Source organism: Anabas testudineus, chromosome 14 (assembly GCF_900324465.2).
Source record: "Anabas testudineus chromosome 14, fAnaTes1.2, whole genome shotgun sequence".
Classification (NCBI taxonomy): Eukaryota; Metazoa; Chordata; class Actinopteri; order Anabantiformes; family Anabantidae; genus Anabas; species Anabas testudineus.
This window is the reverse complement of record NC_046623.1, coordinates 17,928,823-17,952,959: the sequence shown is the minus strand read 5'-3', so window position 1 is coordinate 17,952,959 and position 24,137 is coordinate 17,928,823. Positions and strand designations below refer to the sequence as shown.

Here is a 24,137-nt window from a genome sequence, read left to right as displayed (position 1 = left end):
AACCAGCTTTACTCTATAAAAGTCAAAGGGGCTCTCCAGCCTCCGCCTTCAGCCCCCGCTACGCGCTGTTCAGTATTTCGTAATGTTAAAACATGTTTGTGATGCTCCAGCCGCAGCACAGCCCAACTAATTCCTGACACCCTTCTGGTCTGAGGCAACTAACCAATCCGCCGTGAGGCTGAGGGGGATACGTGGAGGTGGTCGTGGAGTGACAGGAGGCGGGACCGGGCCAAACACAAGACAACAGAAAACAACAGTTTGACATTTACCCACTCGTCCTCTGTGTTCTCCTTCCACAAAGAAAGCGCACTACAGAGGGCCGCGACGAGCTCATAATCTGGGTTCAAGCAGATTAGCTGTTAATAATACTTTGAAAATCCACAGTGAAGTGTCTGAAAACGATAAAACGTTTATAAATCACAGACTTACAGAAACGTCCGGGGACAGACAGACACACACGTCACGCGAGCGCGCGCTCACGGTTTGAAGCTTTCATTTTAAATCTTCGTGACATTTGACGTAAGCCTTTAACTGCTCCTGTAGGGGTTTGTGTCCAGGCCCAGACACTGTAGGTTGTAATAAATGGATTTATGTTGATCCAAAAGTCAACAGAGGTCTGACATTAGTTCACAATCAACCAGCATGACATCGTCTCCAAATATGGAACAGATGTGGCCACTGACGGCTCATCTTAGAGCTTTACACACTAGTACTACTGCTACTACTACTACTACTACCACCACTACTACTACTTCTACTACATGTGGGGGGTGTTGACAGCTGATTTACAGTCTACGTGAACCTGCCAACATTTCCCAGAATCCCCCGCGGCCCCTTGCGTACTCAGACTGTGAGAGTTTCACGCCTTGTGCTGCTGCTGTCTCATTTTTAAAGATGATTTCTTTGCATCAAGTCTCTTTGTTGATCATTTGAATTCATTACTCTGCTGGACTTAAAGCTTCGTTCATTACCGTGGTTTCAACACTGTTTTAGATTCAGAGGTTTCATTTGTCCACATTCCTCCAGTTCAGGCCAGAGGCCACAGTAGAGTCCTAAACACAGGATCAAAGGGGGCGGCTTACATGAGAGCGGAGGTTTAGGTCAGCCCTCTGACACCAGGTACGACAGTGATGGATGCACTGTTGACTCTAGGAAAATTACAGCTTCACTAATCAATATGAGGGCTACAGAAGAACCAGGTCCTGGTCTGAATCCAGAACTTGATTAATTTCCCAGCTGATTAATTACATGTCAAGAATCTAAGAGATCAGAATCAGCTTCATCGGTCAAGTATATTTGTTCCTACAGGGAGTCTGACTCCGGTTCCTGGTGGCTGGAAAATACACAGTAACACCACAACAAGCATGGAGGTAACTGAACATTAACATGGGTTAAGAACTGCAGTATAACGGTACAGTACACTAATATAAACATATAGTAGGTGTGTGGTCGATGTACATGTACTACACAGTACACAGGTGATAGTATTTTACTGTCAAGTAATTTATGAAACTACATTTTAATGCAGATGATAGAATATAGTGATTTAATTTAATTTGGATTCACAGCCGTTGGATAAAGCGTGACTCAAGTTATTTTTCACTTGTTTTTGCTTGAACGGTGACTAATGATGATTCACTTATAACTATCAGATAACAGCCAACAGCCTCACACTCGTTTTCTTTATGCTAATACGACATCAGAGGCAACTGGCATTTCCATATGATCCTTAACTCACTGTTGTTCACTAAAGCTCAACATTAGTGTGAAGTAATTAGTGATAGTTTTTATTAGTAATTCAGTTTCCGATGATCTTTTTGATGACATAAAATGTTCCTGTGTGTTATGTTATGAATGTGACTTAGAACAAGGTCATTACAAGTGCATAAAGGACTGTGTGAGTGTGTGTGTGTGTGTGTGTGTGTGTGTGTGTGTGTGTGTGAGGCTCACCAGCTCATGGAGGGAGTGATCTGACCGACACCGCCTGAAGAGAGGGAGTAGTACCCTGAGAGGTCCTGGGACTGGTGTCTGTGAACGCCTGCAGAACACACACGCTCACATTAACAGCACTGTAATCTCTGTTGCTAAAAAACACAACGTAATGAAACACACACACTCATTAGGTCGGGTCAGCCGCCCCTCTGGCCCCGAATCCACAGGGCTATTAGAGCTATTATTAGTCTGGGAACCTGGTATTAAACACAAAGATGCCCTTTACACAGTCACACACTCCCATTCCCGTCCTATCATGAGTTAGACTGTGTGTGTGTGTGTGTGTGTGTGTGTGTGTGGTGCGCTGCACTGGGGGCTGATGTCGCCAGTTGGTTTCACTGGTTTACTCTGCTGTGTTAAAACACAGACACACACAGATTGGGGCAGACACACACCCAAACATGCACAAACAAACATTCTGCATCTCTACTTTTAGCAGCAGTGTTTTCCAACAAAAGAAACACAGACAGCTCGACTCTGTGCCCTCACACACTAAATATCCCGTCTGCCTCTCTCTTTGTGCCCTTCAAAGGAAGTCATTTGTCAACAGGCAGCACCTAGCACTTAGCGTGGCCCCGGCTGCTAACCTGTGTTTGCAGCAGAGGAATGCTGTGGATCACTGTAATTTGGCCGCGGCTCCGGGCCTGTTTCAGGACCCCGGGCCACTATAAATCTCTACGACAGGAATGTGACTGAGTCAGTCGACCTGTCTCACCACTCCGATCCGTCCTCCCCTTCCCTCTGTCTGTCCCACCACGCCCTTCCTCCCTTCTCCTCTCCTCCATCATCCTCTCCTGCTGCCCTCCACCCTTCCAGGATCCAGGCTCTCCAGCCTTGTTTTTGTCCTCATCCTCGCCCCTTTGTTAACTTTTACCTGTCTTTTACCTTCTGCCTTCTTCACCTTTGTCCTCAGGTATTTTAATAATGTGGCTCGTCTCGTCCAAGGAGCCACAAGTGGAAGCTTTAGAAGACTTAGAGGATCCTAGGTTTTAATGAAGCAGCCAGTGACGTTGTAATGTCAAACGATATTCCTGTTAGTGCCTGACAATGCATAACAAGACATTACAAGTGACTTAACCGGCTGACTGGTGCTTAAAAAGTTAAAAGCTGTTCAAAGCCAAAGTCACCACAAGCATGTTGAGACAAACACATCCAGCCGAGGCCTTCACTTCGCCCCTTTATGGACGTGTTTAAAGAGCTGGGAGAGCACAGACTGAGGCAGAGGGGACTTTGCAGATCCTGCTGTAACATCAGAAAACAGCACGTGTCACGGTTACATCGTGGAGTTTTCCAGAGAAACTATGTGAACCGTATGGTATTTCATGGCTTTCTGCATTAACTTGTCATAAAATGTGATCTGATCTTCATCTAAGTCACAAATATAATATAAAATACTTCACATACTTTTTCTGCCACTGTAGATGTTAAATTCCACTTATTCTTGTTCATTTCCACTGCGTTGACGCAGCTCGACAAACAAACACACACAAAAACAACACAAAAGGGGCTTTTGGTTGGAACGGTTTGATCCTGGTTCAACTTTCTGTGCAGCGCACTGAGACATCATTTGGCAAAGCATCACTTCAGCCAATCCAAACTTTGGTGAACTGAAGGTTAAGACTGGTTTCCTATATATAAACTAATCTCTTTCTTCTTGGTGATATTTCTCTATCTACTGCTCTAGCTGCTCTCTGGACTCTTTCTGGAAACTCTCTTCTTTGTTGATGATTCTAACTGACGTATTTCTAATTCCTTATAACTGTGTTGTTTTTTTTTTTTTACTCTAGTACACAACCTTAATTTTCTAAAAATGATTTAGTCTGTGTCACAGACTACGATCTGCAGCATAGACGCACATGAAAGTGTACTGCTTAAATCATAATTACCAGAGATGAGTCAGAAAATATCTGGTTCTTTTATAAAAAGTCAAAAGTAGATCAGGTAGAATATTCTGACTCACAAGGTGCATTTTGACAAGAAACAGCCAAACTAAGGTTGTGGAGCACGCACGACTTGAACGCTGCAGAATCTGAATTTAAGAACCTTAAATCAAGAAAAGACACTCTGGCATCATGGCATCGTGCTTTGTTCCCAAGTGCAACGATGTTGAGTTTTGTATTATTATTATTATTGTAACTCTGATCAGACCTTGAACCGGCGACAGAGGATCATGGGAGCTGCAGTATTCCTGAGTCCTGTGCGGTGTCGTACAGCGTTGTGCTGCTTTTGCAGCAGAGATATTTATTCTGATGGAGTTGTACCGTCCTACCTGACAGATTAAATCTGAGCAGCTGTTACATTTTCCTCGACCTGGACGTGATCTCCTCGCTAACATCCTGCACTAACACAACAACATGTAATATTTTGTAGTTTTACTGGAGGGCTACTAGATAAGAGTGGACTGACAAACATCTGTGAATCCAAGCATTTAAATGATTCACGATGGATGTTAACAGTTAAGAATACTGATGAGGAAGAACTACTGTTAATAATTCTTGTGATGCTGTGATGGTAAACATTACTTCCTTTTTCGAAATCACCCACATTCCCTGAACTGACTGTATGGCCGACATCAAAAACAAACAAATCCTGAGCCCAGTGTGCGAGTTTTATTCTGAATGTGATGGAAACATCACACTGTTTTCTGTAAGTCACGTTTTTCTTTTTTGGCTTCAGCTTTGAAACTATCGGCTCCGTTTGTTGTTGGGAAACGTAAAGGGGGAAATTAGCAGCAGTAATGGGGCAGTTTTCTTTGGAATGCCCCTTTTAAAGCGACGTCTTAATAACAACTACAGCAAAACTATCTCACGGTCTCCATGTCAGCGTCTCGGGAAACACTTCAAAGGGAAACCATTTGAGTCAAACCTGCACAGCATGACTTTTCTATCAGAATGTGTGAATGTTAAACTGAGAGCTGAGGAGCTGAAAATAGTATTCCTACGCTGATAATGCGCTGTGGTGGTTATAACCACTGAGAGTGAAAGTGCTGCAGCATCTGAGCCTTTAAATGACTTGACAACCAGTCTGTGTGGTGTACATAAAAGAGCCCAAGACCAGAAGAAACTTTGTAGTTTTGTTACAGTAAGAGAAGCATCGGCTGCAGACAAATTTTACTCAAGTACAGAAAGAGTTAAGAGCAAACATCAAAAGCCACAGTAATAGTAAAAGTCCATTTTCTTACAGTGTAAAACCAGTTTATAAAAGCTATGTCTAATATGACTCTTAAATCTGGTCTTATTATTCATCACGTTTCATTTACAATACACAGTTTCTCCCTGTTAAACTAGAGTGACTCACACTCTCACCATCACTTCAGAAATGTCAAAAGAAAAGAGCCAATGCAGCAGTTCAGGAGCTCCTTTAAATATTAACATGTTCGGTTTTTACTTCTTTTAACTCAGTTTTGTTGTGTATTACATTATAATTCTCTTTTAGACAAAATGAAATTAGAATCAGCTTAACAGTAGACAAAAGAGATTCAAAAGCAACACGTTACTGAAGAGGGGGGGGGGGGGTTCTGTCTGTGATTATGAATTAACACCCAAGGACACAGTGTGGCTCAATGTGTTTTCAATAGTTGCTCTATGGTGCAGTGGAATAAGATTCATTCACAGTGAATAAAGAGAAAAACCTTAAAAATACTAATATCAATCAAAATAATAAAGTAAAAATAAAGTAATCCTTTAAAAACATGCAAGACTATACAGTAAGTGTTAAACCTGCGCATGACACTGTGACAGTGAGCCGACGTGTTTCACTTCTGCTTTTTCACTCTATATTTTTTATGCTCTATTGTCCGAGCCAACAGTCATATCTGAACAACAGTCAAAGCAATGTGACGGTGCTCGATCGAGTGAAAACAGCTCAGCTTTTGAATCACTCGTTGAATGCGTGTGTGTTATGGTTGACGGATGAAATGACTACACCGAGTGACCAGCTGAGTACCAGAGTTACGACCCGGCACAAGGATACCACAGCGTCACACCCGGTCGATTTAGATTAGTGATAATGAAAATGTCTGCGCGTCTTTTTGAGTCTTTGACGCACGTTGGGCTGAATTCTGTGCATAAAATAAGAAAAACATTTAGTCTGATTATAATAATAATCATGACGTCTCAAAATCTTTGACTTTACTTTAATTGTTTGAAAATGTCAAAGTACAATTGTTAATTATTACATTAAAACGAATTCACAAATCACACCTCATCAGTTTGACAATAAAAATATGTCCTAATAAAATAGTAAAAACGAATTATTGTAAATATTAAATCTTTTAACAATTTAAATAGTCTTAAAAAGATTCAAGTTTGGTGCTGTGGAGATTTATTTACTGTTTTTCTTCCTGTGTTTGTTTATAATATATTTTATGTCGTATGTGAAAACTATGTTTTTTTATTTTCCTGTTCAGGTTATTGAGGTGAGAAATTTGTCTCCTTGCTGCTTCACATGGTGACGTCTACAGAGAAAAACAGCAGTAAGGAAATATTGTCAACAAACTCCTGGGTTTTCAAGGGAGCTGTCGCTGTAAGTCTCTTATTTCAGGTCTCTCCCTGTATCGGTGAGGTGATGATGTAAAGCAGGGCTTAGGTGTGACAGAGTCTAAGTGCACTGCAGCTAAAGGTAGAACCCAGATTAGTTCCTGCAAATAATTTATTAAGTACTACAGTGATGCTTCTGTTGCCTGAAGAGGTGAAAGTGCCACAGACAACTCAACTTCTCAAACTGCCAAATTTAATAGAACAGATTTTAACGAGAAATCAGGAAGTGATGCTTAAAATAAACAGGTTTCAGTGCTCATGTCTGTCTATTATAAGAGCAATGAGCAGACGTAGCCAAAGCTCAATAACAAAATGCCCGATTTATGTGGTAATATACCTGCACAAGATGGTGAAGCTCAGTACTAAAAGTTGAATAGTGAAAAATATTTAACAAATCACTGAATGATGATTTAGAAAAAAGGACAAAGCTGCAAAGTGGTTGCTGCTATCATTTAGTCGACCCCTTTAATTATAGTGAAGCTGCACTAAACAACACAGACAGCTCTCCGTTGAACAGCAGCACAGACTGCAGCCTCCAGAAAGATCATACAGCTGAATCAGCACCTCTCTGGAACTCACCATTATCACCTTCATCAAAGGAGACTTATTGCACGACTGTATTACACTGCATTAAAGTGCCAACTGGTGCACAGCGCTGCTCTATATACTGAAGACACGATGAATATCAGAAACTTCACTAGTGGTTCCCATCGAATCAATCAAGACAAACAGGAAAGGAAAGACAAAGGTATTTCAGCTTTATTTAACTGACTTGAATCAAAGTTTTCCTCTTTTCTTTTTTAGATTCTTCAGTCATTTAGGAAAGATAAGACGTGTTCTGATTCAGGATCACTACATGAACCAGGAAGGTTGAGAAGTAGAGGCCTTAACTCGCAGGAAGCTGCAGCTATTTCTACAAAATATCACATATTTCTAGAAAATCTGTATTAAAATGGTGAGAAAATCCATCCTACAGATTTATTTCCCTGCCAACAATTCACCACACCTCTGAAACATATTTCAATCACACATCGGTATTTTCAGTTCAAGTGCCTCGGTTCAGCTCAGTACTTCAACTCAAATCCTCTGTCAGCAGGTCTGAAGCGGTTCTGATCCACAGTGAGCTCAGCGATACAGGAGGACGAAGGCGTGCCGGAAAAATGACTTCACGGATGAGGTAGGCCCTACCTGAGACGAGCCGACGAATGATATGAGGGTTGAGGTAAGGTGGCGTGTGTGAGCGGAGACGTAGTCAGAATCCGGGTGAGATGGTGTGAGAAAGGTTGTGTGTGTGCAGCAGCCAGGTGTGTGTGTGTGTGTGTTCAATAGAAGCAGGTGGCTCAGTCTGTCATTAAGAGCTGAGTCACTTTGCTAGCGTCAGCTGTGAACACACACACACACACACACACACACACACACACACACAGACGGAGCACAGACCAGACAAGGAGAGTGTGTTTGTCGGAAAAGGGGGATTTCCAGACGGAGCAGGCAGGAATGCCTGAGGTCAGACTCTGTCTAATATCTAATCAGAGCTGAGAAAGCACTCGTCTACTGTTTCTCTTTTTCCGTCCCTCTATTATTTTGCTCTCTACTTCTTCCTCTATTCTGGTTTTCTCCTTTTTTTTCCAAATATGAATGCTCACTCCTGTCGTCATCGCCTCTGTTAAAATCCTTCAATTATCTCGTTCAGACTCAAACTTCACAGAGTTTTTAAAGCGACAGCTCCGACACGGCCTCCAACCCAGGAAGTGTTTGACTGTTATCTCATCATATCAGGGAACGATTTCATAGCTCACAGCTGCAGCTTCTCTGACGCCACAATTACTACAAGCTGCAGACCCACTGCATGTCTCCACTCTTTTGTTTTTGTTGTCAGCACCTTCTCTCTACTAATATTTTTGTACCAATACAGCTGTAATGATCATGATAAAATATCATCACAACGCGAACATGTTACAGGAGGTGCTGCAAACAGCACCAATCATGTTGGTTTTACATCTTAATTATACTCAGGGAGGTGTGCATGATGTGGTCCATTCATATCAGTCTGCTGTGTGGTTCATACAACATTAATAAACCAATAATTACAGAATAAAAGTGATGTTGTAGTTTCATTTCTGTGTAAATCTACTTCAATCGCTCGGCGGCTTATGTGCGTGCTTTCTGTTTCCTTCGCCTATTTTCTTTTTTCTTCCCTGTTGCTCTTTCTTTCTTTGACATTTAAATGTTGATATCATTGAATTAATGTCTCTTCCTGAAAACAGCAGCAGTTCAACAAACCCACACAGTGAAGAGCAGAGAGCCGGTGTGAGCGTGGTGTCACTTTAGGTGGAATATTAGAAAAAAGGCTGTGGCGTTGTTAAAATTAAAGGAGCTTCTCCTTAAAGCAGCAAGAAGTGGGCACACATCATGGACAATGACCCCCCACTGGGGGAGATTCTGGATCCACTGTTCTGCTAAATGACGCTGCTGCATGAAGACAACAAGCAAAGCTACCGTTAATGGACAACACCAAGTGCTGGAGGCACACGTCCGTAGAGAGTCTGTCACGAACCTCATGGACTGGGGGGGACACAACATGCAGACACTGGCCTGAGAGAGACCCCTGTGATTGTCTGTTCAGCTCAGAGAATCGGTGCACGAGAAGAGAACATGTTAAACAAACTGCTTCATGTCGTTCCCCCTAATGAACGATGAGCACAGACTACTGCCCCCTGCTGGTATGGTGGTATGGCAGCCTTAGTTCCTCTCATAACGTGCACTTCCTAGTTGGCCGTTGGCTGCAGTCTTGGGCTTTTCGACCCAGACGAACGCGATGCAACACTCAGCTATTGTCTCTGATGGTTCTTTGATGTCGGCTCACTGTGTCTCTGACCGTAGACTTAACAGCGACAGTAATTTTCTCTTGTCATGCAAGTTAAAACACGACGATGAATAAATCATCCTCTGGGGATCATAAACACATTTAAGAAATATAACAGTGACGAGGCCGGTGGTTGGAGCAGTGTGACACAGACACACAAAGCAGCCAACAATGCCACCCTTCAAGTCTTGCCTCCAGCGGGGCAAAAGATCCTGCAGTGTTTAAATGTCGGGGTATGTTTGTTTGTGACTTCCAAACAGAGCACAGTGTGTGTTTGTATGTACGCTGCTCGCTAAGGAGAACCTTGTGTGTGCTGCTGCAATGGCTTGTGCGATTGTCACCCTAATTGTTTCCATCTTTGTGTGTGTGTGTGTGTGTGGCTGGCGGTCCCTTCAGAGGAGCAGGCCACTTCAGAGCAGCCGTGGGACCGCCACAGGCTGACGGAGCCGGTGGTGCCACTTCACACACTGTGTGCGTGCCTGAGTGTGTGTGTGTGTGTGTCCATGTGTGAGGGGAGGGGCGGAGAGATCAACAAATATTACGTGTGTGTGCTTGTCTTTGTGAAGTTGTGTGGACAAATTTTAGTTTGATGCCATTGTTGTGAGGACATATCGGCTGGTCCCCACATCTTCAAAGGCTTGTTTGAGGGTTAGGACCTGGTTACAATCAGGCTGCTTAGGTCAGGTTGGAGATACACACCGAGTGATGGTTAAAGTTAGCTGAATGCTAAATGCTAAGTGTGTGTGAAGGAGAGATGAATATACACTGCAATTGTTATTTTACAGTTCTTGTGCGTGTTTCTGGTAAAACAAGATGTGTGTGCGGCGTCTTTGTAGACGCGGTGAATGATGTGCTGACACCGCAAACAGATCACAGTGTGTGTGAGTGTGTGGATGAGGATTTCAGCAACAATGCAGCAGCTGTCTGAAGTATGTCTTTGTTTATTTGTGTGTGTGTGTGTGTGAGAGATTCAGATGATGTGTGTGCAGTTCCCTGTGTACATAAACTTCTGTCTTATGTGTGTGTGTGTGTATTCTCACCTGTCTTCTGGCTCATGTCTATGTCTATGGGCAGGTGTGGAGGACTCGGGCTGAAGTGCTCGTTGCTGTAGGGCAGGAGCGACGTCAGGGGGTGCATCCCATGAGACTGCTGCACCACGGACACTTTGTTGGACTGTAAACGAGACACAACGGGACAAAATTAAGTGACTGTGTATAATTTTCAACATTATCTTTTGTACAGACATGGAGTTGCAGGTTCAACCATATTCGCTGAAACACACTCAAAGTGCAGCAGGTTTCACTGCACCTTCCCTCTTTACACCCACTCATTACGAACACGTATTGCAGCGTGAACCTGCAAGTGCAACAACTGCACTAAAACCAGGAACCATCTGTTAATATTTCAAAGTTCAGTGAAAGAAAAACTGAGCTTGTACAATCATTTTAATGTTCACCTGCAGATGGAGCGAAATGTTAAAAGTACCAGAAATGATGAGAAGAAGTGAAAAAGTCCGACACTGATTGAGGTGTTCCAGGATGCAGTAGTGATTATAAATGAAATAACCATGACTCATTTCATTTGTAAAGAGTCTGTTCATTGAGTACTAGTACAATTACTTACTTAACTTAACAGTGTTGTAAAAGTATAATAAATTAAATCATTAAACAAAAGTATTAGTCTAAAAGTTAAATTACTCTGTATGCAAAATGTCTCATTTCTCATCACTTCATATATTATTGGATTGTAATTTTCTGCTGGAAAATGCTGGAGCTTAACAATGATTATATATTTAAGTTATAATCTGAATTACTTTGTCAATTTCCCACCACGCGTCAATAAAATCTAAATGAATAATTCTGTATTTTTAATCTGTAGCTAGAAGGGACTGTTATCAAAGATGTGTAGCGCAGTAAAAGTACATGATTTACACAGTGGAGTCAAAGTATATATAAAATAAAATGGATATGTTTATGAACATAGTTACTTTACATCACTGTGTCAAGATTTCAAGATGCAGGATCAGTTATTTACTGAAAAACCTACTAAGATACTTTAAGACGGATTCAACCAGACGTGAACTTGGAATAATTTAGACAAATATTCTTCTTTTTGAACTCGAGACAGAACAAACCCGTGCACTTCACTACCATTGGTTTTCTGTGGAGCAGGGAGGAGGAGGACCATGAGATCGATAAGGCTTTGATGATCAAGTGAGGCTGCGTGAGAGCGTTGTTTGCTTTCATGTTTCTGTTTACAAATGGCTTTCAATAAGTTACTGTACGTGAAATCTAGTTACTGCTAATGCTCACAGCATGCTGGCTGACACACGATATGTCACAGCGGTTTGCAGTGTTGGAGCAGCTAACCAGGAAGCCTTGGACGGAGCTCGGCTGCATATGTTTGAAACGTGTGTGGACGGGCGGCTGTAATTGTTTCTGTGGGAGGTGAGTAGAAAAATGTGTCTTTCTGTGCGAGTGTGAATGTGTGTGTGTGAGTGGGTGGATGTGTGTGTGTGAGGCTGATTTAAGTCTTTGAAAGCTGATTTTCATGTATATCAATATTTCTGATAAAAGTTTTTTCAAGTTAGTTCTGTACACTGAGACGGACAGGCCTCTGTGTGTGCGTCCGTGTGTGTGGAGTGTGTAACATCAGCACTACAGAGGGCCAGATCTGCTGCTACTCGCTGGACCTCCTGCTGAGTTACAAAGTGAATACCTTATCACTTAAAGGCAGAGCTTCCACATGCTACACTCCACATTAACACACACACACAGCTCCTTTTCTATCCATCAGCATCTTGAACTCTCACACTGGTCAAACACACACCTGCAAACGAACCCTCATGTGTATGCTCCACAGCGTGCCGAGGAGCTGAGATCAAACTGCTAAACTGCTTTTAATGTCGAGACACATGAAAACAAAACGAACTGCCTCTGTACTGGAGAGCTGAAGGATGGGAGGAGGCAGAGCTGGAGAAGGGTGGAGAGGTGTTCTGCATTCATAAAAACCTCCAGAGAAGATGGAGGAGAAACTTTATATAACAACATGTTCAGATCAGTGATGGTAAAACTTCATAAACACTGTGCAAACCAGGGTTTAAGGTAATAAGTTCTCAATCCAACTCAAGATCCTGCAGCGTTTTCAGAAACACTCCATGGTCCAGACAGACGCAGTACGTCCATTAAAACTCGCTCTGAACACTGAGCTTTGGCTGACGTGAGGAATCTTTGAGGCACGCTGATATTTTTAACACCAATACTTGATGGATTTGCACATTGACACAAATTAGAGTTCTGAGCTGATGTTAAAGGGCATTTACACGTCAGAACCTGGTGATTAGGCGAGAAAGACATGGCAAGAAAAAATCTTTATCCAGTATTAAACATCCAAAAACTTCTACCTCTGCTCTTGAGGTTCCTCACTGTGACTTGTACCTTCTCATTGTGTCATTTTCTTTGCAGCTGCCTCAAACATTCTTTATCATCACAATCACAAGGTTTCCGTTTTTTATTTCTGCTCAAATAAAGTCATGCAGCTCCTTCCTGAGACTAAAAACATTACATCTTTAGCATTTACGATGACATTTTGCAGGGAAAATCCCAAAACTGGGTAGTTAGCATCAGCAGAGACGGCATCACAGCGCACACACGTACACACGATTCAATCCACTAAAGTCTGAACGAACGTGAAGCTTCAGTAAAACAATTAAAGAGTTAAATAGAAAACGTCGAAACAGCTGCAGTTTACACACACACACACACACACGCACACACAGAAGAGACACGTGTGAGTTATCATAAAACACCCTCGCTTCACACATTCTTCATACAGTACATGTTCAGACACACACATATTCTGTTTCTTGACAGATTCTGCACATATGGATGCAGACACACACTCACACACACACTCACACACATCTGTGAGGGCTGCTAAGAACCTTCAAAAGTGGCTGTGGCTCTGTTTCACGTGCTGAGGTTGATGTAGCCGTTTTGCTGTAACATTATAGCCGCAAAATCATCCATTTATGTTTCCTCTCTTCCTCGGGGTAATTAGGTGGCCTTGAAGTGGCTTTTGCTGCGCCTTCCTTTTTTTACACACACTCAGGGAGGCCGACTGAGAGCACTCATTTAACCCATAATTATCAACTCCTCTGTATTTAAAGAAATCCCCCCCATCCCCCTTCTCACCCCACCACACACACACACACACACACTAAATGTACACATAATTACCTTAGCTAGAACACACACACACACACACACACACACACACACTCGCAAAAGACTGAATAACACCACACACCTTTTTAAAGACGCTCACTGGCAGAATTCATCCCCCGACCCCTCACCTTCAAATGAACCGTCACAGGTAACAACCCGTTAAAGTTGAACCGGCCAAAAGGTCCTCACAACCATGAGATGAAACTACAAAACTACATGTACGCACACACACACACACGGGAAAAGTTCAGTCGTCCTTTAATTAACAGCAGCACAGTTACCCACCCTTACAGGCCGACATAAATCGCCGGGGAATAAATTCATCGTGCAAATCAGCAGTAAATACAGGGTTTTAACTGTGAGCAGCTGAATTTTGATTTATTTATTCTTTTTAATAGTAAAACAACATCCATAAGGTTTCATCTGCCAACAGAAAACACTGGCTGCGACGTGTATATGAGCGTTTTTCAGTCTTCACCGACATTAACATTATGTCACATTAATATTAAATCGGTTTGATGGCAGTGACTCTCCAGGTCAGAGGAAATAAGGAATGTGATAACAGTACTAAATTGTCTCATCGAACATGTTGAATAAAGATCCTTCCATGATGTGTGGCAGCCGTCAACAGCAGCTCGTTATGAAATTCTGCCTCCAGTGACCAACGTTGATGAAGTGATGATAACCAGTGCATCACTGAGCTGTGTCGCCACGTTTGACACCTGAACGTTCATGCTGCCGTACTTGTGACTAAACTACAAACTATTATTATTATGTTTTTGAGGAGATGTAAAGTATCTTTGAAATGAACTGGGTGTTGTTCTGCAAGATCTGATCATTTGGTGATAAAGGAAACTTTCTTATATAATAAATAATATATATATAAGAACTCCTTCTTATATTGATGGAAAACTGAATCTGGATGCTACATGTTCATGTTTGTGTTTGCAGGTTAGTTGTAACCTTGTCCAACAAGTCGATAGATATCGTTAAAGCCCTTTTCAGACACAGCTGCCGTCAATCTGACGTCGTTCAGACTTATGTTAGAGACACATCACTTATAGAAGCGTCCATCTGTCAGACGCCAACTGCAGAATAATAAATCTCCTGTTTGTCGATTACATCAAAGATGTGATTACTTCAAAGATGTGATTACTTTCAAAATTCCAATTTGATATCAACACCTTTTTAAGTGCGTCAGCAAATCGTAGCCCTCAGTGTCTCCGTCTCATTTCACTTGAAAGCCCTTTGATTTATCAGCATATTGTTGCTGCCTTTTATCTCCACTCTATTTGAACAGAAATCTGCTGCTGAATACAGGAGTTAATGGGATCTCAGACATCACTTGTTTGTAATGACGGCCCTCCACCTCCAGCCTAACACACACACACACACAGTCACACTCGTACGTATGCATTTCACATACACAAGCATGCGAAGAAACGCAGCTTCACGTTAATGAAACACACACACACACACACACACGCAGCGCTTCACTTATGCTGATAAAACACCTCTAATGTATTCTTTAGTTTTCAGATGACACACTAAGTAGATCCGTCTCTTTTTATATTTGAAGCGGAAATTAAAGCGTCCTCTCTTTTGACCCCCGCCCCCTCCCCTCCAGAGTGCTTTTGAGTGTAATGTCTTTAATCTCACATTTCACGGCGATGGCACATTAAAACACTAATTTACTCTCTTTCTTTCACAATCGTCCTCGCCCTGGTGTCGGAAAATAAAAATACACAGAGTCGCTGGAAATGAATGGTGGATTCACCTTGGCTCTCTGCAGCCTTTCAAGTGGCAGCAATCAAACTGCTTTGTCACAAAGGGATCTGAGCATGACGGCATCATATTTTCTCATCAAATGAATCGAGATTACCTGCTAAAGACAAATGAAAACAGCAATTTATACATGTATTTATTTATTTACAGTAAGAACTCCAATCATTTTGATTTTCAGATAAAATCAGTAACAGGTTTCACTTTGTGCTGTACAAATGTAAGATTATTTACTTTTCTTACCAACATTTCTAATTTCTGTGAAGCCAAAATTCAATTAACACTTGTAATTAATAGAGCACCCACTTTACTATTTGAACATTTTATTTAGGAATTAGCTGGTTTCCACTTTCTGATTTCCCCCCCTGCATTACCTAAAGTGAAAATGAAAATAAACACAAAATGAAGTCTCTCCTTTCACTGTGAGTTTGAAATCTCATGGGAACGTTTCTGATAAACATCTGTTCACAGCCTGTTTCCACTGACCACACCGAACGGTGCAGCTCCACAGGTGAGATGTGGCAAAAATAATAAAGAAAAGTGTGAACTGTTTACGTGGGATTGATTCGGGCAGGTGACATTTTATCGTCCAGTCGAGGTTTGTGAGATAAAGTCAAGTAGAAAGAAAAGTTTTTAAAGCATTTGCTGTAAATACAACCTGTTTTTTTTTGGTTGTGGGTGAAAAAACAAAGGGGGGAAAAAAATCCTCTGACTAAAAGCGCGGTAAAATTCCCCACACCTGCAGAGAGAAAGTGCAAAAAACACAGAAAGAGAAAGAAAACACGAGAGACAGAGAATGTGAAGACGCATCTGATGCTGTTAAAAGTGCTGAGTGAGACGAGGCTGATGTGACGTTCGACTGGTGGTCTGATTGAACCTGATCGGATTCGGTCGGCTCCTGGAGGTGGACGGGTTCAAGTGTAGAAAAACCACAAAGTGTGAAATACCTGAACCGGATGAGCCTGTGTAGGCCAATTTAGAAGCTGTCCTGTATGACTATTAAAAATTATAAATACCACACTGAAAAGAAAAGGTTGCTGCTTTTACTGAGAGGAAAAGAATTTAATTAGTCATTTGGTTTCTGAGGATAAAAAAATATTGATTGTTTGTCGAAACAAAACCTACATGTGCACAATTTACCAAAACTCAACCAGGATACCGCTATGATATAATTATATTTATATTATGTAATAATTAGAGAAGGATTTTTAAGAAAGATGAAATGCTAATTGATCAGTGTCAGTGTAAAACATCACATGGAACACTTTTATGTTTATGTACTTTTAGGAAAAGCCCGAAGTCGTCCTGGTTTAATCTCAGTTCTCAGTTCAACCGACAGCCTGAATGAAACCTCACTTGCAGACTCACTCTCCTGTGCTTTGTAGAGTTACACTTGCTTTCATCCACAATTGCTGCACCCCCTCTTTTAGCCCCTGTTACCACCAGGTTAATGTGCTCTGTCCCTCATGACCCCCCACAGCCCATCTCACCCCAGCAGTCAGTCTTGAGTAGTGAGTAGGTCCCAATCTGGAAGTCATTGCCTTCTCCAGAGTCAGGAGCCCAAAATGAGAGCCTCTTAGTTGGAGGTTTGGGCAACATCAAAGCCCAGGCAACCATAACAACGCAGCTATGTTTAAAAAAGGGCCAAACACCCCCCCTCCTCAACAAGCCCGCCCACTCCCCAATTACACACACACACACACACACACACACACACACACACACACACACACACACACGCACACTCATATGCATGCATGAATGCATGTATGCAAAGACACGCCCAGTGCTGTGCATGCAAATACACACACACACACTCACCATCGTCCACTGCTGCCACACACCACTGGAACATCTGGGCCAAGGCCACGATGAATCAGTAACCACTGCTTGTAACCAAAAGAGAGAAACAGTGTGTGTGTGTCTGCGTCTTACTATGCATACACACCAACATGTAATGAGCACAGAGAGCCAAGATTCCAGTTTTTACTCAGAGTCACATTTTTATTCTTCTGCACTGATTCAGCTTTGATAAAGAAATCCATATAAATAATATAACATATTAAACACGTTGTCATTATTAAATAATAATATTTCATATTAAATCTCCAGCTCTGTGTTTTGGCTGTTTAGCACTAACATTGACATCCAGGGAAATAATATTTATAGAAATAGTTAATTCAGCATGTCCACTTGTGAATTCTGTGGTAATTTAATTCCCATTAGCTCAGAGGGAAACGTCAGTATCCAGCAGAAGGAGATCCTAACACACTAAAGAGATCAGAATAAGATAACCAGCTCCAATCGATACAACAAAACGGTGAAACACACTTCAATCTATTCAATGAGACTGACGGATCAGCCTGAAGAATTCAATGCTGCCCTCGATCTGCAATTTAAAACTCTGCAGGCATCAATGAACGAATCGTGCTGAAAAGTTATGAGCCTCATGTTAATAATGTTCTAAACAGGACAGATGTTAACTAACTATCTCGGTGCTGTGGCTCTCTCCTCACAGTCGTGAGTATCCTTCACCTTTGTTGCAGCAGCAGTTGATGCAGTAGAAGTAACAGTACTGACCAGACAAAGAGAGGAAGACACAGGAAAGCGCATCCACTGTTTGCACTTAATCTGACATCACAGCTCAGGCTCGCTGTGGTGAGAACGCTCTTCATGAGAGGCGACACTCTGCTGTGCTGCAGCTGGATCTGGGCCATGTGAGTGACTGGCTGCAAAATCAAATCCCTCCAGTGCGATGGCATTTAGAGATGAGTTATCACTTTCTTAATGAGTGGATGGAGGCAGACAAGCAGGCAACTTTCTCTCCTCGACTGCGGTGACGGTTTCACTCTGCAGAGATGACCTCTAATGATTGGTCCTGGAAAGAGCTAATTAATGGTGCACTTGTTTATTTCTATCAGACGCTTCCACAATTAACAGCTTGTTTGTGACATTTGGGCAATCATCCGCAACAAAAATATTGACATGGAGAGTCGGGAGGAAATGAGGCGACCACAGAGGACATAAATCCTCTTTGAGACACACTTCCTCCAGGGTTGGGTTTATTCAGACAATAGATACGACTCGAGGCCACATCCATATTTGTCTGTCTTGTGGGAGCCAGTTAGCAGAAACCAGAAGAGTCTAGCGGTTTGATAACAGCATTGTCAAAAAGGCACCAAGGGTTCGCCGTGGTAGAAGAGGCGTCTGTGTTTGCATTTATTCTCAGACGAGCCAACGGGGATTGTTTCCAGTGTGAAATGTCAAACTTCCACAACTGTGTTTATCTGACCTGATTTATCTGGTGGCTGTGGTCTGGGAAGAAAGTTTTACCCAATCGCCATGAAGAAAAAAGTGACCTTTTGGTAAATCTCCTCCCACCCACTGTACTGTACGAGGGAAGGAAGCGCCAGGCCTCAGAGCTTTGGTTTTTTTTTCTCTTCTCAAAGATCCCCAGTGTGATTGCGATCCTATCTGCAGGTTATGTGGTCCTGTCCCCTGCTGAGATGACTGAGTGTGTCTGTCGCTCACTCATTGTGAAACCTTTCCTCTACGGCTGCTGAGGACGGCTTTCACTCACCAGCTCTGCCTAAATACCAGGCCATGTGCCCAAATGGGAAATGCCGCCACACATGAAAAAAAAGAAAAAACCCTGCAGTTACAGGTTTCCTGTGTGCCACTATCTATTTATTACACAAATACGGCCACTGAATACCACATTAAAACAATCACACACGTCCTGGTTAGAGATCTTTTATCTAGATACACATCCACAGATGGTTAAATTCATCTAGTTTAGGTTTTCATCTCTGTTACTTTCAAGAAAATCTGATTTGAAAGGAAAAGAACAAATGTTATTTGGAACGAATGAGCAGCCAAACCTCATATTTATCTCTGCAATATGAAAAGACATATTTATAACGGATGGTTAGAAGTAATCACCTCATTTAATTTATAAATCTCAAGCGGAGCCCAGTGAACTTTATTTTATTCCAGCTTCTGGATGACTCACTGTAACATAAAGAACAATCCCTGTACCTGTGGTTCTATTAAATTATTTCCGACACCACTCGTCTTCCTGTTTGTTCCTGACTGGTGTGTTTGTAGTGATCGGGGCGCTGACGAGGTGGCTAACTGCTGTTGAGTCAAGTTTGGGGGAAGCAGACAACTCAATCAGCTTCTAAGCTTTCTGCCCTCTGGGCCCCGCTTTGCTCCACGTGCACGGTGATTTCTGCCTGATCTGCTGCTTTGATGTTTGTATCAAAATAATCTCATCCCTGGGCGTTTGTGTGTTATGGAAGCAAAGGAAATACCTGGTGGCAGAGCGTGCTGAATGGCCCGAACATCCCCGAATTCAAAGTGGAATATTCAGTGAATGCACCTTTTTTATATTTGCACACACGCGGATTCAGTCTGGAGCGTTAATAGAGACACTAAAGGTGAAAGGTGAGTAAACTCCTGAAATAAAATCTGATCTGTATCTGTTTTCATGTTGCATCACTTCATTAGTAGAAAATCAAAAACTGTTCAACTGCATCCAGTGGAAATAAAACAACCCGTGACTGAATTCTCATCTTAAAGTATCTATGTTATAAAAAACAAACATATTTAAACTGCCTGTTTTTGTCTCTTATTATTTATTCATCTGCCTTTTTATGATTTAACGACTAATTAAACTACTAAATGTCACAAAAAGTGAGAAATCCCAGTTAAAATGTCCTAATGTGTCCTCTTCAAATTACTTGTTTTCTCTGACAAATATCTTCAAACCCAAAAACGAAACACGCAGCGAATCCACATGTTTGAGAGGCTGAAAATGATTAATTGATTATGAGAATAGTTAGACTAAGTCAATCCGCTAATTGACTCCAGCACTACAGCTTTATTTATTTGACCGACACTGTGAGACAATTTAGAAACAAACACGCAGAAAAAAGCAAGAATCTCAAAGCAAACCGCGACCAGAAAACACACAGGCCGACAGACATATACAGCGCCTGGAAGAGCCGAGTCATCAGATGACATCAGGGACACACCAGAGCCTCCAGGCCGCTCATTCCTCTCCTCATGTTTCTAAGAGATCAGGCGTCCGACCCGGGACCAAACACTTCAAGATCCTCTCAGAGGTCTCGATGAATGCTGACACTGCAGCTCGTTCTGGGAGGACAACCTGACCTTTAACCCTTGCAGCTTCAAACTCACTGAAGAGTCACAACTGTAGCGTTGTTCTGGCTTTAATTCAGTTCGTTATCCACTTTTTCCACTTTGCACCAGAGAGTTCCTCTACGGAGGGAAAGTTTGAGCCTAAACAGTCGTTGTGATACTGAAAACCTGACAACGTAGCTGAAAATAGGAAAGTCAACAAGTGGTTTAAAGATCCACTGACTCCACAGAAAAGAGAAAAACCTCCATGATCAGTTTCAGAGCAGAATCACTGCTGTTTAAACTAAAGGACGAGATCGTTAGAGTTAAACCAAATGATTGGTTTCATTATTGATGTATCTGCCCAACATATAAACAGACGTCTTCAAAATGCAGTTTTTTCTTGATTAACAGTCCAAAATAATCAGTATACCAGCACAGAAAAACTAGTAATTAGTCTCAATTGAAACCAACGAAAACTAAATGTTTGTTAAAAAAAGAAGAAATCAGTGATGTGATGAACTGATTCACAGTTTTAGAAGAAATGGACGGACAGAAGGGAAACATGGGAAAAGCAGATGAAGTGATGGATGAAGGAGTAGGTGTAAGAGCGAGTGCTCGGTGTCCCTCCTTCTCCTTTCATGTCGTAATTTATTCTGTGTGATTAATTCCTTTTACCCCAGCGGCTGGAGCGATTCCTCTGGAGGTGCAGCGTGCCCCACCTCCCAGCAGCCCCTGGCCTCCTCTCTCTCTCTCTCTCTCTCTCTCTCCGTCCTCCTCTCTTCGTCTCTACCTCGCTCGGCCCACCTGCTGGGCCGGTCCCCTCTCCGCACGCCATGCGGCATTGAGGAAACAGAGCAGGCGTGTGGTAACCATGGCAACCGCCTCGGCCAGCATCATACAGAGAGAGCACAGACCGCAAAAAGTCCTGGCTCCTGATCTAAGATCTGTCGCTGCACATTCTTCCTTTTGCATAAAAACTGAACCCAACACAAAAACACAAAAAACAAGTTTCTGATTTGTTGTTTCGTGGAGGAAAATATAACTGATTTTAAAGAAACTGACCTTTAAACGGCATTATCCAAAAAATAAAACGTTACCTTCAACTGCTGCCTCAGCTTCTTTTTATCATCTCACACTGAATATCTAATAAAAAAATCAGTTTCAACTCCACAAACCTGTTTTCTAGGCTCCACTGGTCTTTTTGTATGAACAACACGTAGAATCTAACCCTTGGTAACTGGATCAGAAGGCAGGTTGTTAAAAATGTTTAGCATGACACAATAAAACACACACTACTGCAAAACTATCACTGTAACATTAAGTTTGTGCTGTGTTTACTCAACCGAAAAATAAAAATTCACAAGCACAGACGGTGTTTTTCTACTTTTCTACAGACATGTACGTTGAATGTTACTCAACAGTTTCAACCAGAGATGGACATGAAAACTACTCTGGAGTTTCGTCCAAACACCTGGAAAAACAGCTTTGGTTTTCCCTCTCGACTCTCATTTATCGTTATAAGTTGTTGTTACCACAAGTGGTTTGGCTCGGTCTCGGGGGGATGCGATGCTCTTCTGTGCGATGGATAACGCCTGCAGTCAGTTACTGTTACACAGCTGCATCAGTGTCCTTGAGCGAGACACAGAAGCCTGAAGTTAAAGAAATCCTCTTCTTATAAAAGCATATTTCTCATGATACAATTAAAGCTCTGCAGCTTCAATCACAACATATCCTTCCTATTCTGTCGGGGCCGCCTTTCCCCAGAGTGCTTTCTATTAAGAAAAGAAGAAGACACATAAACACAAGTTTAATCTCTGAATTCAGTGCTGGAATCATTTGTGTACATCAAGTCCAAACCATGATGTTAAAACACAGTGCCTCTTTTTCCCCTGTGTCTTCTCTGTACGATGCTACACACACTTCATGTGTTTGCCAAAGATCCTCGCTGTAGTTTGACTGGCTTGAATTATAGATAGGAGACGTGAGCCACCCGCTGCTTGTTTGTTTGTTCAAGACGTTTGAATAAGCAGAGGGAGAAGAGAGAGAGAGATGAAATGGGACGGAGAGAGTGCAGGGGGAGATGGAGTGGCTGATGAATAAAAAAAGAGAGGATGAAAGAGAAGAGGAGCGCGACTGCACGGCATGCAGAGGCAGATTAGGGAGAAAGAGGAAAGACGGACAACAAACAGAAAAGGAGAGCAACTGAATTCCTCACAAGCTTGTTGAGGAACAGCGTGAGGGCCGAAGTTGGAGTCGCACTGGAGACACAAACGGAGCCTAACCCCGTGACGCTGAGCAGACGATAGGATGGCGTGCATCAAAACAGAGACCAAAGCTGGATTTTTGAGCGCTGTAATAATATTCTGAGAAGGATTTGAGTTGGTCTAAACAATGGGAAAATGTTTCACTCGTACACAGGATAAACAAGAATCAAGCATTAGGTACAGTGAAAAACACAGTGACACACACGATCGGCATCGCGGTGGCACAAAGCAGCCCGTTAAAAAGTCACCATCCCAGCAGCCATAATTGTTTGTTACCAAGCGCTGCCTGACATCATTGACCACCCATCCCTGCACTGCACCTCAGCGGCGGTTCCTCTGAATCCAAGGGGGAACCCTCCTCTGCCCATCCAGATCACATTACACAGGGCTCAGGGCTCTGATGTGGCTTCAGATAGAGAGCGTACAAACCCCGGCCCACAACCACACAGACCAGCTCAGCGCAGGCCCTGTCCTGTGGTCTCCTCGCTATGAAAGAATATTTTTGAATGCCTTGTACATTCCCTAACTATATTCCCCGCTACATGCTGTTCTCATTTAGAGGGGGTTTTATGGCAGGGGTGGGTGCAGAGTACGCCAGCGGTTGAGACAAGTTGTGCTGAAGGGATGCACAAAGTGATTCGTAGGTTTTCACTTTTGGACAGAGGACTCTGGTGGGAGCTGGGAAGAACCAAGGACAACTAATCCATGTCAGAGCTGAGGGTGGTGAGCAGATTATAGTTTTGCTCCTTGAAAGCAGGAGTAAGTTATTGGTACAGACCACAGTGGTCTGCTAGCAACTCTGGAAATAAAAAAATGGATCCAAAAAGTATGTAATAATAATAATTATTATTATAATCACAAATCAATCAATTCCAATACTTTTGAACTCTGGCCTTTGCTGCAGCTGGTCAAGTTCATGTTGTATATTCAAACTAACCCAGATGAAAACACGACTAATCAATAACCACAAATACTGATTCTACTTCACTGTGAAACATATTTTCTGGTTTTCTAAGGTGCAGTACTTGTGTTAGTACTTTTACTACTAGCGTTGTACAATTTCCACTGAAAACACATTTTGTTCTGACAAGTCAGGAAAACCCTGTTGTAACTAATAACAACATCGATGGCTCCGTTCCAAGTATAATCCACAGTATACAGTATACAAACAGTGTGTGGTGAGTAGTCACAGACCCACATGTCCTTCTGTGTCTGTACTGTCCAGCAAACGTGTGCTCGATGCATTTTAATGGATCAAACGCAGTGAATTTGAAAAATAGATAAACCTGGATAATGAAAGTGAGATGTTCAGTAAAAAGAGGAG

At 42.3% G+C, this 24,137-nt stretch overlaps 1 protein-coding gene across 1 annotated transcript in view; it reads right to left on the bottom strand.

Moving 5' to 3' along the window:
* Positions 1-24,137, bottom strand: part of tcf7 (transcription factor 7) — a 58,383-nt gene that overhangs the window by 12,472 nt on the left and 21,774 nt on the right. Inside the window, 2 exon segments of the mRNA XM_033326334.1 lie at positions 1,951-2,038; positions 10,437-10,569. Coding sequence (XP_033182225.1) covers positions 1,951-2,038; positions 10,437-10,569 — 221 coding nt within the window.